The sequence below is a fragment of the Anomalospiza imberbis genome, chromosome 1 (assembly GCF_031753505.1).
Source record: "Anomalospiza imberbis isolate Cuckoo-Finch-1a 21T00152 chromosome 1, ASM3175350v1, whole genome shotgun sequence".
In the NCBI taxonomy this organism is placed as follows: Eukaryota; Metazoa; Chordata; class Aves; order Passeriformes; family Viduidae; genus Anomalospiza; species Anomalospiza imberbis.
The window spans coordinates 129,432,629-129,446,002 of NC_089681.1; the positions used below are offsets into that span (position 1 = coordinate 129,432,629).

The window sequence follows — 13,374 nt, forward strand, 5'->3', positions numbered from 1 at the left end:
AAACCAAACAAAATCCCCAGTGGTTGCTCTATCCCATCCCTCCTCCATATGTGTCTCCTCCTTTTCAAAAGCTGTGCACAGGGAAAACAAAGAAGAAACGTGGTTCCCTTCCCAGGGCTTAGAGGAGCTGTGTGCAGTGACCCCCCCAGGCACTGCTGTTCACATGGATACATTATCAGTGGCTGCACACATAGGCTCGGCTCCACATCTTTGCAAATACTTGTGCAAGGTGCAAAGAAATACCATGGGCCATGCAAGGCTCCCATTTCAGAGATGATGGGAATGGAGGGTACTCAGCTGCAAGTATAACCAAACCCTTCTCAGCTATTTCTGGTTTCTACTCTAAATTTGCACTTAAGAACTCCAAACAAGCAGAGCTCTCAAGCAACAACATGGCTCAACAGATAGCAGCTTTATTTTGACTGTTTCCTAGCCTACTTTTTTTGTTTTGTTTTCTTTTGTTGTAGTTGGGAAAATAATTTTTTTAAAAGAGAAAGAAAAAAGGGAAAATATACAGGAACCATGTGTGCTTCATTGCAAATGCTGCTCATGTAATTCTCTTTGAAGTGTGCAGCAAAACTCCTTTGTAGGTTAATGAGAACAGGATCAGGCCCTCCGCAGTGAACTTGTGCTGAGAGCAGATAAGATCTTGAATCATTCAGAGCCAAGCATGTTATTTGTGCAACACAGGCAGGCTGAGTCAATCACTGAATATTTTTAATGGGTGTCAACATGAAGTGTTAATTCCACAAGTTAAGTTGTTTTGCAGTTTGCCTGTGCCTGCTCTCCCGTCTGCCTTCACAAATGGTGCACATCCACTTGTTGGCTGCAACAGAAAAGCTATTTCCAGAACTGCTGCAAGAAAACAACACTTCTGAGAAAATATAACATGTGACTTTACAAAGAATTGTAAAACCAAATGATAGTAGAAATACTTGCTAGACATTTAGGTTGTCGGCACACACAGAAGTAAAAGTAACCCCATCTCAGAGATTATTACTTTTTTTTTAAGGACCCTAAAATCAAAACAAGTATTTGGTAACTGATCATTTTTGAGAAACAAATCCTTTTTACAAAACAGAGGACTGAGGTACTGAAGTACTCAGATGCTCAGATAATGTCTGTCCCTGGATTGTACCTATATAACCTTAGTAAATAGGGTCAGAAAAACACTGAAAACATTTTGAATTCTGATGAAACTAACTAAGCACTATAAACAACCTCTGGATGAAAAAATCTTTATTTTTGACTTTCCCTTTTTCTGTTCCCAGGATCTCCATGCACTTCCTAATGCATCTTGAAGCCAAGATGAAATTACAGCCCTCAGGAGGCCAATGGGAGGCTCACAATTACCCACTGCCTTCAGCAGAGCTGGGATTTTACTCTTACTGTAAAGACATCTTAAGAAACACTGGGCCCAGCTACCCACTTGTATGGAAATAGTCAGCTGGAAACATAGCAAAGCCTACCACACAATTTCCTTTCCATTTTCCCCTGCAGGGAGATTTTTAATCTTGGAGTGGAAAACAGGATCCAGGGGAACCTGTGGAAGCCTTGTGGTTGCCATCTAAAGAAAGCTGGCTCTGGCTGGGCTCCTCACCTTGTCCTGCTCCCCATCCCACCATCGCCTCAGCACCAGGTTTGCAGCCCACTCTGCTTGTCCCTCTTCTGTGATGCAACAAAGGTTTGTCTTGGGATTCTGAAACACCCAGACAAGCTGTTTCCCTGCCTCCACCTTCCGTGACTCTGGGGCATGCACTGGAGGACCTGCCCATGGTTTCTGCATGCTCTGGAAAGCCATTCCCTTCCCACATCTGAGTTATGGTGCTCTTCAGCTGCCTTTGACAAGAGAGGCACAAATCCTGCACTACTACAAGTTCCCAGTTACACATCTCAAACCTGGCCTGTGCAGACAACCATTTCCTAGCGCCTTCCCCTTTTGCAGTCCCTCCTCCTCATGCCTCTCTTGACCTTTCCTTGCCTGCACACCACAGCCAGCTGCCTACCGCCCCTGATTTCCATCTCTCTCCCCCATGTCCTCACACCTGGGGAGAGCAGCCCCAAAACACCAAGGACTCCAGGCTTAGCAGCGCTCAGCACAGCACTCCCCATTTGCTGTCACACATGGGCTGAGAGCTGGTATGCTTCACCACTGCAGAACTGCAAATCTTTGTGTCAGGAAGTGAAGGTGTGTGGCATTCACATTCTCTGAACAGAGAGACATGATTCTCTCTCCCAGGATTTTTCCTGGGAAGCTGTGAGATGCAGTGAGAAAGCTCAGAGAAAGAAGAAAACAATTCTTATCTCTATTCGCTGCTCCTGTTGTTTGGCACATGTGGAATGTGTTATGGAGATTGTTTACCAAAGAGGGATTTGTTAATTGGACATTGATGATGGTTGTTTGGATTGGGTGACCAATTGGGTCAAAGCTGTGTCCTGACTGTCTGGAGACAGTCACAGTTTTTTTTGTTTGTTTTTTTTTTAAGTATCTTTTTAATATTATATAGTTCTAGTACAGTATAGTATTAACATAATATAATTTAGCTTAATAAAAGCAATTTTTTCAACCTTCTGCAACATGGAGTCAGACCACGTTATCCCCCCTTCAAGGGTCACTGCTTCAATAGAGGTGGTGCTCAGACACCAAGTTAAGTCATCCCAGTTACAACTCTTTACTGGAATTTATTATAATCCATTTTCTTACAAATGAGCACCACTTGCTTCTATTAATTTTGTTAACAGTGAAGTGCCCAATCCTACAAAATGCTAAACCTTTAAGCCGGTTGCAAAATTTTCTTTTACTTCCCTCAGAATTAGAATAGCTATTTTCTTAATTAAGAAGTAAATAAATAAACTACTAGCAGTCTTTTAAGAGACAACTTCATTCTAAGAGGAGACTAATTACCCTCCCCATTCACAGAAAATAAAAGCAAAGCTTTCACCATTATAGAAAAATAAGTACTGAGAAGTTAACAAGAGTCATTGCAAAATCTGATTTTGTGATGAGCTGGTTTTCCTGCAATTTTTTCATTCATAGAAATATTCTGAGAAACCCACCTTGAGGTGTGTCAGCCTTTTATTATTATTTCCTCTTTAGATGCAGTTTTAGATGAGTATGCTATAAATGAAACACTCATTTTCCTGAAGGCAATAATAAAGGTGTGTTGCAGCTTTTCCTTCTCAATTTCACATGGAGTGAATTTACCACAATGGGCAGTAATATTTTAATTTGAACAACTGGAAAATTCTTACCTGCCCACTCTGTATTCTCAGTATTAACTCAAGATCAGCTCTTGAGCTTTGGGATTTGGGATACAAGTGCTTGTATTTAAAAGTGAAATGTCATGAATAAACTGTCAAACACCTTGAGAGTAAGTAACTTCTCTGTTTGAACAGCAATGATTTTGTGATGGACATAATGCACACTGCACAGTCAGTTCTCAACAGTAAATGGAGATCTGACCAAGTTATATTCTGACAATGGCTGGAGCAAGGAAACTTCCAGAGGAGTTACCTGAGAGGAACATGCAAGAGGGCAGTACAACAGCAGGATGGAGATGTTGTAATGGCACATACTGCCTGTAACTTCCTCCATCAAATGCAGGGATTAAGAGCTGCCAGGATAGCCTCCACCCTAGGTAGGTGGGGTTTAAAAACAAAAGAGACAGCACATGGCTTGGGCAGCCAGGAAAATGAGCCAATTCAGCACAGCCTTGGCAGTGCTGCTGCCAGGAGGATATCCATGGAGTTTGCAGGAAAAAGCCAACACTACCTCTGAGTGAGAGTGACAGACCAGAGCCCCGTGGAGATACAGGCATGGAACCAGAGGTGGGCAAGGTGCCAGGTGGGGGCTGGCATGTTCTTGTGTTGCTCAAATGGACTGCACAGTCCCGTGGCTGGCAGTCCTGCCCTTCTGTAGTGTTCTGTAGTGGTAGTGGAGCACAAAGTTACCAGTAACAAAGCAATAGCACTTAACCTGAACAAGACAACATGACGAGCATCATTGAGCCATACTTTCGGTCTCAGGTAAACACAGCCAGTGAGACTAGCACTGAGTCACAGGATGTAAAACAGTTATACAATTATGCAACAAAACAGCATCAAGACATCTCACCTGAGGGATACAGGGCATTTTCATTTTTCTTGTGGTCTTTGTCATTAAACTACCCCATAAGTATTTCTAAATTTATGCTGCAGGAAGTAATTAATATTAGCCAAGATATACTAGAACTAGACAAAAAAAAAAACAAAACCTTCTCTTTCACCCAAAAGGATGCTAGTGATGCCATAAGGAGGACAAATTCCACCAAATGTGCTGCAATTTTGACATAGGGTAACATTCTATGTTAGCCTAGAATAACACCTTATTAAATGCTGCAGACCACTAATAATGCAACCATCCAAATGACAGATAATTTCAAATAAAAGTCTATTTCTTCAGCACTTCTGAAGTTATTTCTAAGACAACCCATCAAAAATACTTTACATGGTGGCTGACAGCAGCCTCCCAATGCACCATGTTTGCATCAATTTAATGGTTATAGTGAAGTTTTCACCTTAGTGAAGCTCAATCATGCCAAATACGTTTCACACACTGGAACAAAGCCTTAGGATACAGTGAGAAGAGAAGGCTTGTGGGGGCCTCACTTCATAAGAGATTAGCTGAATGTGGGTCTGGGTCTTCATTAAGCATTGTCTGAGTGGAAAACTAGAGTTTATTTACTCAGCCTCAAGATAAGCAACTTAATGCTGCTGATTTGAATGCAAACAAGGGCAAGACCTCATGCCTGGAAGACTCTCTGATGTGGTTGCAGTGGAAGCTTAGAATAAACATGGGTTGGGATATGAAACACAGTTGTCATGGCCTACAAATTCAGCATATTTTGAAGTAATTTTAAAGCATTGTCTACAACTGAACTATCAAAGTGGTATTGCTTTTAGCTGGAAGATGTTGCACTTTTAATTACATATTATTAAGGTCTATTTTGCTAATTCACTTAAATCTCTCCCATATGACAGAAATTACTTTTGTTTCTCCATTTAGTGACCTTAAATGACAAAAGGTGCAGAATGAATTTAAGTTGGCATGTAAATGCAATTATGCCTTCCTTTTTTTCTTACAGGGCTTATCTAGTCTGCTTTAACACCATTGCTGGGTAGTGATGGTGTTTAACACCATTCACAAATGAATATGGGGCTCATAATGCTTGCAATGTGTCCAGGACCTAATCCTGGCATGCTTAGTTTGTCCTTAAGAAGCTATTTCACATCTTAAAATGCTTGTAGACTTCTAAAAATTAAACTGTGGAAACCAAGGCCTCAGCTGTAAGACATGTCTTGCTTCCTAAACCTGCTAACCCATTTTTAAATTACTACTATTATTAAAGTACTACTATTTCAAAATTGATCAGGAGCTTCAGAACAAAGCATTTCTCTTTTATGCTGTAAACACAGAAACAACAAAGGGGTCAGTCCAAGGCAATAAGAACTAAGTTCTCTTTCTCCAAATGAGTGTGAATCATTGCCTAAGCGTTACAGCTCAACTGAATGACAGAGGCAAGAGATTTACACATATGAAAAACTCTCACAGCTATGGATGTGAGAGCAACTTGCTCTTCTAATGGGTCTAAGCACATTACTGACTTGCATTTTTGAATCAACATTTGAATTCAGAATCCATATTGGATTCAGATCCATTGACTCCAAGTTTGCCCAACATCCAGAACAATGATGTTCTGGGTCCAGCAATGCAAACAGCACCCAATAAAATCTAGAATTAAAAGGGAGGGTGAGGCTGATACTCAGATTTTGCACAGTATTGCCAGTCATGTAGTGCTGTCATTGGAAACATCTATCAAAAAAATGCAATTCCAGTGCCTGAGCACTAGGGGGTTAATTCATGATAAAAACAGAGGTGTGCCTCAGTTTCCTTATTTTTATAGGTAAGCGTTTAAACGCTTGACTTAGCACTTCTTCATCTGTCTTGAGTTTTGCTAGCTGAAGCTCTTTTGAGGCCATGCAGCACTGGAGTGGAAGATTATGTCACACAAATGCAAATTTCTTGCAAGAGTACACTCAATAATTTTAAAGTGTGTCGTGCCAAACTCAGGATTACTTTCTCTGGTCAGTTTCAGGGTGCATACCTTTTCAAAAGGACTACAGTGTCAATCTGGAAGTTGTCTCTCATGACTGGGATTGGCAAAAGACTGATGAGATACTAGCCCATAACCTATTTTGAAAAATACTCATAGTGTAAATAAACAGCAGTCTCTTCTCATACTTAGTTATCATCCCTTTGAATAAGTTTTTTTTAAAAAGTACAAAGGGATGGCAGCAGAAGGGTGCGCATCATCCAGAGGGCTGATTTGAGCACCACTAGATTTGTCTTGTCTTTTTCCTCTACTGAAAAAAAACCAAAACCAAACACAACACAAATACACACAAATATGTGCATATACCAGAAATTTTGGGCATTACTATATGAACAAACCAGAAATCCTATTCCTTCCCATTAGGATTTGTTATGGAGACAGCATATAATTTCTTTCCAATACCACAAATTTGCCACTACATTAAAGAGCATTACTGTTACTGAAGGATGAACAGTAAATCAACATGCCCAGCTCTTCAGGCTACAGCCCCTCTGCAGGAGAATGGTGATTTTGAGTGTCCCTTCATTTCAGGGTATAAATACATCCCGTGAGAGAAAGCAAAGCTGCTGAGTATGGAATGCCTAAGCAAGAACTTCAGTCCAAAAAATTTACTTATACCAGGTTTGTTCTTATATTAACCTTGTCAGGGACAAGTAGGAAAAACTGCTTCTTCGTATACTGATACTTTCTACTTACTGTATGTTGATACTTTCTCTGGTAACCATGGCACATCAATCACCCAGACTATTTTGTAAAAATCCCCATCTAAACCCCCTGGAGCAATGGACAGATTTCTTTTTAATAGTAAACCATTACTGATGCCCCCATCTTTGTATCTTCTTCATAAAGCATCTGAAATACTATTATGCGTTGAGAAATCAAATATAAAAGGGTGGATGAGCCACATAGACAGCACCACAGCATTGAGTGATGACTGTGACCTTTGCAAATTACTGCCCTGTGAAGGGTCACAGAAATTGCAACAAAATTTTTATAGCAAACCAAATAGCAAACAAAAAAGCAGGGGGTGCTCTTTCAACAGATTTATGAACATATTGCACTCCCTAGTATGTTTATTAAAATAACCAAGATTGAACGTAGAGCTTTAGTTCTGAAAAAAAATCCAGAGAACTGAAGTGGATCCATATCTGCTGTAAATCATGAACTATAAATACTGACATTTTACTTCTTGTAGAAAAAAATCCATTATTCATTTCTGAGAAGTATGTTTAAAAATTGGTCTTTACCATCTTTACCATAAATTCAACATCTCAGTTATAACTAAATGTGTTCTTCCACCCATAAACAGATCACATACATTGTTGCAAGAAAACAGATTAGCCAAAAGGGCTGAACTGTAATTATACACTGACCAAAAAGAATTCCATTGCAATGAAAGTGAATGGCTTGTACTTAAGGTCATTAGCAGAGTGCTGACCAGCACAATTTTAAATGCTAAAATATCCCCCCCCCACCTTCCCAAAAAAAAAAAAAGAGGGGAAAAATTTTTTTGAGGAAAAAAAATTGAGAAAAATGTCCAAATATCTGAGAAAGCAGGAACTATGTTTGTGTAGAACAAATTTTAAAATAATGAGAAAACTCTGCCCCCTTGTCTCACCTTAGAGAAATTCTGTTTAAGCTTCCCTTACTTCTCTATGGCTGTTTATGCATCATAATTTGAATAAAGTAAACAAGGGAAAAATCATTTATAGCTGCCTCCAGATCTACAGAATGAAATGCTTTACTAGCTTATAACACTAGAAATCAAAAATCAAGTTTGAGAATTAACCAGTCTTTCCTAATAAACCCAAACTTACTGAATGGCACTTCAAACAATGAATTACAGAAAAAAAAAGAAAAAAGGGTATTGCCTTGAAAGATTAAAGAATGTGTGTACTTTCCATAAAGCTGAAATGCTTCCATGAACATTTAACTCTGGATTAACCAAACAGTCAAAATTCAGGAAATAAAACTACTTTACTCACTAAAACATTCTGACAATATTGCAACATAATTTGAGTGTCATTTTAAGCTCTGAGGGGGTTTTTTTAACTTTTAATAAAAAGGAAAATGAGAAGGAAGGCTAAGTTGAGAAAACCCTTTTCTGCAATCAAAAAATAAAAGAATAAAACCCCACAAACCCCCACCAAACCACCAAAAAAGAACTGGTGAGCTTCTTTCTTCTCCTGCCATATAGCAGATCTCTTCTTGAATTTCACACCACTGACCATACCCTGTCACAGATCTTGAACAGTTTACATTACTTCTTTTGAAGGATTAATCTAGACCGGCCCAGAGATAAAAACCAAAATGCACAATGAATTCCTACACTGAATTCCAGCTTGTTACTGTGAACTCAACATAAGAAAAAAGGAATCCCACACATCTTGTAGTATATACATTGCTTTCACATAGTATGAGTTAGAGGAATATGTAAAGGGACAAGCTACTTTTGTACAAAACCTCAATTTATTTCAGAGAAATTAAAAATATGGTATTTAATATATATAAATTTCTATTCCTCTATAAATATAGATGATCTTGTGATAATGAACAGAAATAAATGCATACCAAATTAAAATAATTTTGCATTTCAGGGTATGGTAGCCATAGATAATGTTTATGAACCTAAATACAGGCATTTGTAATATTAAAAAAAGTTTAAAACAATACAATCAGGAGAAGCATTCTGCTGTTTTTCATACAGAGATCTACATATTCAAATGCATCTGTTGAAAGTTACAATTTTGTCTTTAACTTTTTAAATGTATTAGAAGCACAATCCCACACACCCAGGAGAATACAAGGTAGCAGATATACTGCACACATGGTATTTTATCCTTGCAGTATGCAATGTTATTTCTGTACCGAAAAGAGAGGGGAAAAAAAGACAGCAGAGGCTTTCAGGTCTCACATCTCACCAGAGTGCTCAAGCATTCTGCTTTACTGTTTTCCTTTCCATTGTTTTTATTACTGGCAAAAATCATCACACCCTCATAATGTGTAATGATTTAAATTTCAATGAATTAAAATTCAGTGGAATGGCAATGGCTCCAATGTTTCCCATATGAAGAGCTGGTGTATGAATATAACTAGGGGGCAGGGAGGAAACAAACAAAAGCCCCAAACTGAATGCTGCGTTTTATTCCGATGAAGCTCTTTTCACTGAGCCCGTATTTCCTGATCCTGCTGACCCCAGCCGGCAGCAGCCCGGCGGGGAGGGACCGGGGCAGGCGGCGGTAGGAGCACCCGCGGGGCGCCCCCGGACTAGAAAGTGGGCTTAGAAAAAAAGCCAGCAGGAGGGAATTTCGGTGTATCTCTGTCGCCATCCACCTCCTGGGCCATCGGAGGTGCTACAGGTGCAGGCGGTGTGAACCCCAGCACGTAGACCGAACCGGGCCAATTGCTCCTGAGCTATGCGCGGCACGGCCAGACCCGGCAACCCCGGCCGCGGGCGGGCGGCGGCCGCCCCAGCCCCGGGCACCGCGAGGGGCTCTCCGTGCACAGAGCGGAGCACGGCGGGCTGTTTGTACCCCTAGAAAGGCCCGGCGGGGGTCAGCGGGGCCGGGGCTCGGCGCAGCGCCGTCCCTGCGCCATGCTCGGGCAGTTCTCCGTCCTCCCCGTACGGGACCGGGCGGGGTCGGTGCTCCCCAGACGGGGCCGGCGCCGGGGCTGGGGCCGGGACCGGGTCCGGGACCGCAGCGGGAAGCGGCGCTCCTCCCATCCCCACCTCCACGCTGCCGCGGCCGGGCCACAGCCGGGACCGGGACCCAGACCGGGTCAGGAGGCGCTCCCGGCCGCAGCCCCGCTCCGGGCCCTCCTGCTCATGCAGCTGAAATTCCAAGCAAAGCCATTACAAAACCTGTGTGGGGGAGAAGAAGGGGGTTTGTTTTCAATTCTCTTACCGGCAGCTTTTCCCATCCTGCCTTACGAAATAAAAATCCAGCGCCTTTTTTTCCTTTAAATAAAAAAAAAAGAAAAAAAAAAGAAAAAAAAAAAAGCGGGCGGGATAAGCGAGGAAGTAAAATCCGCAAACGGGTTAGAAGTGTCCTAAATAATTAAAAAAAGTGAGTTTTTTTGTAATTTAAATACAAATATACTTACAAAATCTTACAGAGGCTATTTACATCCCTCTCCCCCAACCTGACAGTGCGTTCAGCTCCTACAGGAGACAGCCCGAGCAGCACGGGGAGGGCAGAGCCCGGAGATCCCAGGCACTGGGGTTCCCCCCCGGCTCGTCCTCTGCTCCCTGCCACCTGAGGAAGCCACTCGCAGTCCCCAAAAGTTTGCCTAGGCTGGATAAGGAGCTCCTTCCCGAGGCAGAGCCTCAGTCCTCTGCCTGCCTGCATCTCCCTAGACTGGCAAGCAGCAGTCTCAGACAGTGGTCTCGCCCTGCTTGCTGTTGGTGAGCCTGGTGTAAAACTTCCTCCAGGAGTTCAGGGTTTTCCCAGACCAGATCCAGAAGCCCGAAGTGATGCCCACGATTAAGGTCATGAGATACTTGATCATGAAGACAGTGAAGTCAGGGCTCATGGGTGGGTGGTGGCCGCTGTGGTTGTTGGGGCAGGGAATGGCATAACTCTTACAGCTCTGCGTGACCCAGCTCCTCTCCCACTGTTCCCTAAAAGCTTGCTCGTAAAAATAGCAGGCAATGACGATGGTGGCCGGCACCGTGTAGAGGACACTGAAGATGCCTATCCTCACCATGAGCTTCTCCAGCTTTTCTGTCTTGGTGCCGTCATGCTTCATGATGGTCCGGATCCTGAAGAGGGACACAAAGCCAGCCAGCAGGAAAGAGGTGCCGATGAACAGGTAGACGAACAAGGGGGCCAGCACGAAGCCCCTCAGGGCATCCACGTTGTTGATGCCCACAAAGCAGACGCCGCTGAGGACATCACCATCCACTTGTCCCAGGGCAAGGATGGTGATGGTCTTGATGGCCGGAACGGCCCAGGCAGCCAGATGAAAGTACTGGGAGTTGGCCTCAATGGCCTCATGGCCCCACTTCATGCCAGCAGCAAGGAACCAGGTTAGGGAGAGGATGACCCACCAGATGGAGCTGGCCATGCCAAAGAAGTAAAGCATCATGAAGAGGATGGTGCAGCCCTCCCGCTTCGTGCCCTGCGCCACGGTGCGGGAACCGTCCTCGGCAAAGCGCTCGTTGCAGACCACCCTCTCCTCCAGGAGGAAGCCGGCGATGTAGGCCACGGCCACCGCCGTGTAGCAGCCTGAGAGGAAGATGATGGGCCGCTCGGGGTAGCTGAATCGCTTCATGTCCACCAAATAGGTGAGGACGGTGAAGAGGGTGGAGGCACAGCAGAGCACGGACCAGATGCCGATCCAGGTGCGGGAGAAGCGCAGCTCCTCGGGCCCGAAGTACATGAGCCCATAGAGACGGCCGGGCTCGCAGGGCGCCCCGCAGTCCTTTTCTCCCAGGAAGCGGTAGTTCAGGTAGGAGGGCACCTTCAGCGCCCGCGGGCAGGTGAAGCGCCCGCGGGGCTCGCCGAGCCCCGGGCCCCCGGGGCCGCCGCCGGCGCCCCCGCGGTGCGGGTTGCTGGTCCAGCTCTCGGGGCGCAGGGCGGGCGTGGGGGTGCCGCGCTCGGAGGCGTTCTGCCCCACGCACAGCTCGCCAGCCCCGTGCACCGGGAACTTTTCGCAGCGCAGCGTGTCGGGCCACTGGAAGCCGAACTTGTTCATGAGGGCCTCGCAGCCCTGGCGGGCCCGCTCGCAGAGGGAGCGGCAGGGCGGCAGGGCCTGCTCCAGCACGGTGCACACCGGCGCGTACATGGAGCACAGGAAGAACTTGAGCTCGGCCGAGCACTGCACCTTCACCAGCGGGTAGAACTGGTGCACCTCCAGCCCCGCGTCCTCCTGGTTGGTGTGGCCCAGCAGGTTGGGCATGATGGTCTGGTTGTAGGCGATGTCAGTGCAGAGAGGGATGGAGATGGGCTGGCAGTAGCCGTGGTCAGGGATGGAGATGCCCCGCTCGCCGTTGTACTGCGACGCCGGCAGCTGTCCCCCGGCCGGGAGCGCCGCCGCCCACAGCAGCACCAGCAGCAGCGGCAGCCGCGGGCACCGGCCGCTGCCAACTTCCCCGCCGCCGCTCACCGCCGGCCCGCGCCGCTCGGCCATGCTCAGTCCGTGCCGCCTGCCCTGCCGGGCTCCCGCCGCCCCGCCGCCGCTGCTCCTCCCGGCCCGAACTTGCGACTCATGAAGGGAGCGGCGGGCAGGGACGGGGCAGCCCCGGCCGCCACTCACGCGGCCGCGGAGCGCAGCGCGCAGCTCTGCCCGCACCGGCGGCAGCGTCCTCCGCGCCTCCGACTACCGCCGCCGCCGCCGCCTCCGCCGCCGCCGCCTGACCATTTGTGCCGGCCCCTCGAGCCCGCGCCCCTCGCCTCGCCGCGCCGCGCTCCCTCCGACCGGTTTCCAGGCGCCCCGCAGTCTGCTTCACCGGAGGGAGGAGCCTTGAAACCGACGCCGAACTTTCCTGCGTAAGGGACCGTCTCCCAACGCCTCACCCGGGGGCGGGCGCAGGCGGGCGCGGGGCTGCCCCGCGCCGCGCACAAAGGCGGCGGGGGCGGCGCTGGGGAGGGGGCCCCGCGGCGGGGGGATGATCGGGGGGACGGGGCTGTGCCTTGTCGGTCGGCAGCGCGCCGGTCCCGGCTGTCCCGGGGCTGTTTTTGGATTCCCCGGTGATGACGATTGTTGGAAGCGGCACCCGGACTGGGCCGGAGCCCGTCACCCTCGGTGCCCCCCGCCGTGCGAGCAGCCGGGCTAATCCCGAGCGGGGGAATCGATGTTTGGCACATAGCAAAGGGCAGGACTGGAGGAGGGATCCGCGGCACTCTGCTGCGGGGGGCAGTGCGCAGCGGGGGTGGTTCTGCAGGTCCGAAATGTGGGAGACACACTGCGGTCACTGGAGGTGCGGGCAGGAGCCGCAGCAGCGTGAAGGCACAGACCGCGATATACACCGTGATGATGTTGGAGCGGCTAAAACTCGCCTCTCCCCAGAGACACTAAGTAACTCGCTACCGAGCTATTGCCAGGGTGTTATCTGCGCCTTCCTCCCATCGTGTCCACAGCAGCAGCCCGACATACGAAAATAATCCCAAGAGAGCTTTCCCATTTCCCTTCCTCCCTCTGCTTAGTGGGCAGCTATTCCAGTGTGACTCAAGTCGAATGCTGTGTGACTTGCAATACCTCCCGTCAGGGTTTTTTTTTT

General features: G+C 46.8%; 2 protein-coding genes across 2 annotated transcripts in view; both read right to left on the minus strand.

Annotated features, from left to right (window-relative positions):
* CDK14 (cyclin dependent kinase 14) overlaps positions 1-13,374 on the minus strand; it is a 384,029-nt gene that overhangs the window by 23,767 nt on the left and 346,888 nt on the right. The gene's annotated exons all lie outside the window — the stretch shown is intronic.
* FZD1 (frizzled class receptor 1) lies at positions 10,123-12,586 on the minus strand. Its single transcript, XM_068211366.1, has one exon. The coding sequence runs from the start codon at positions 12,282-12,284 to the stop codon at positions 10,527-10,529; it is 1,758 nt and encodes a 585-aa protein (XP_068067467.1). The 5' UTR covers positions 12,285-12,586; the 3' UTR covers positions 10,123-10,526.

What these genes read in the sequence shown, in the direction of transcription:
- FZD1 (XM_068211366.1), bottom strand. Translation starts at nt 12,284, where the DNA reads ATGGCCGAGCGGCGCGGGCCGGCGGTGAGCGGCGGCGGGGAAGTTGGC.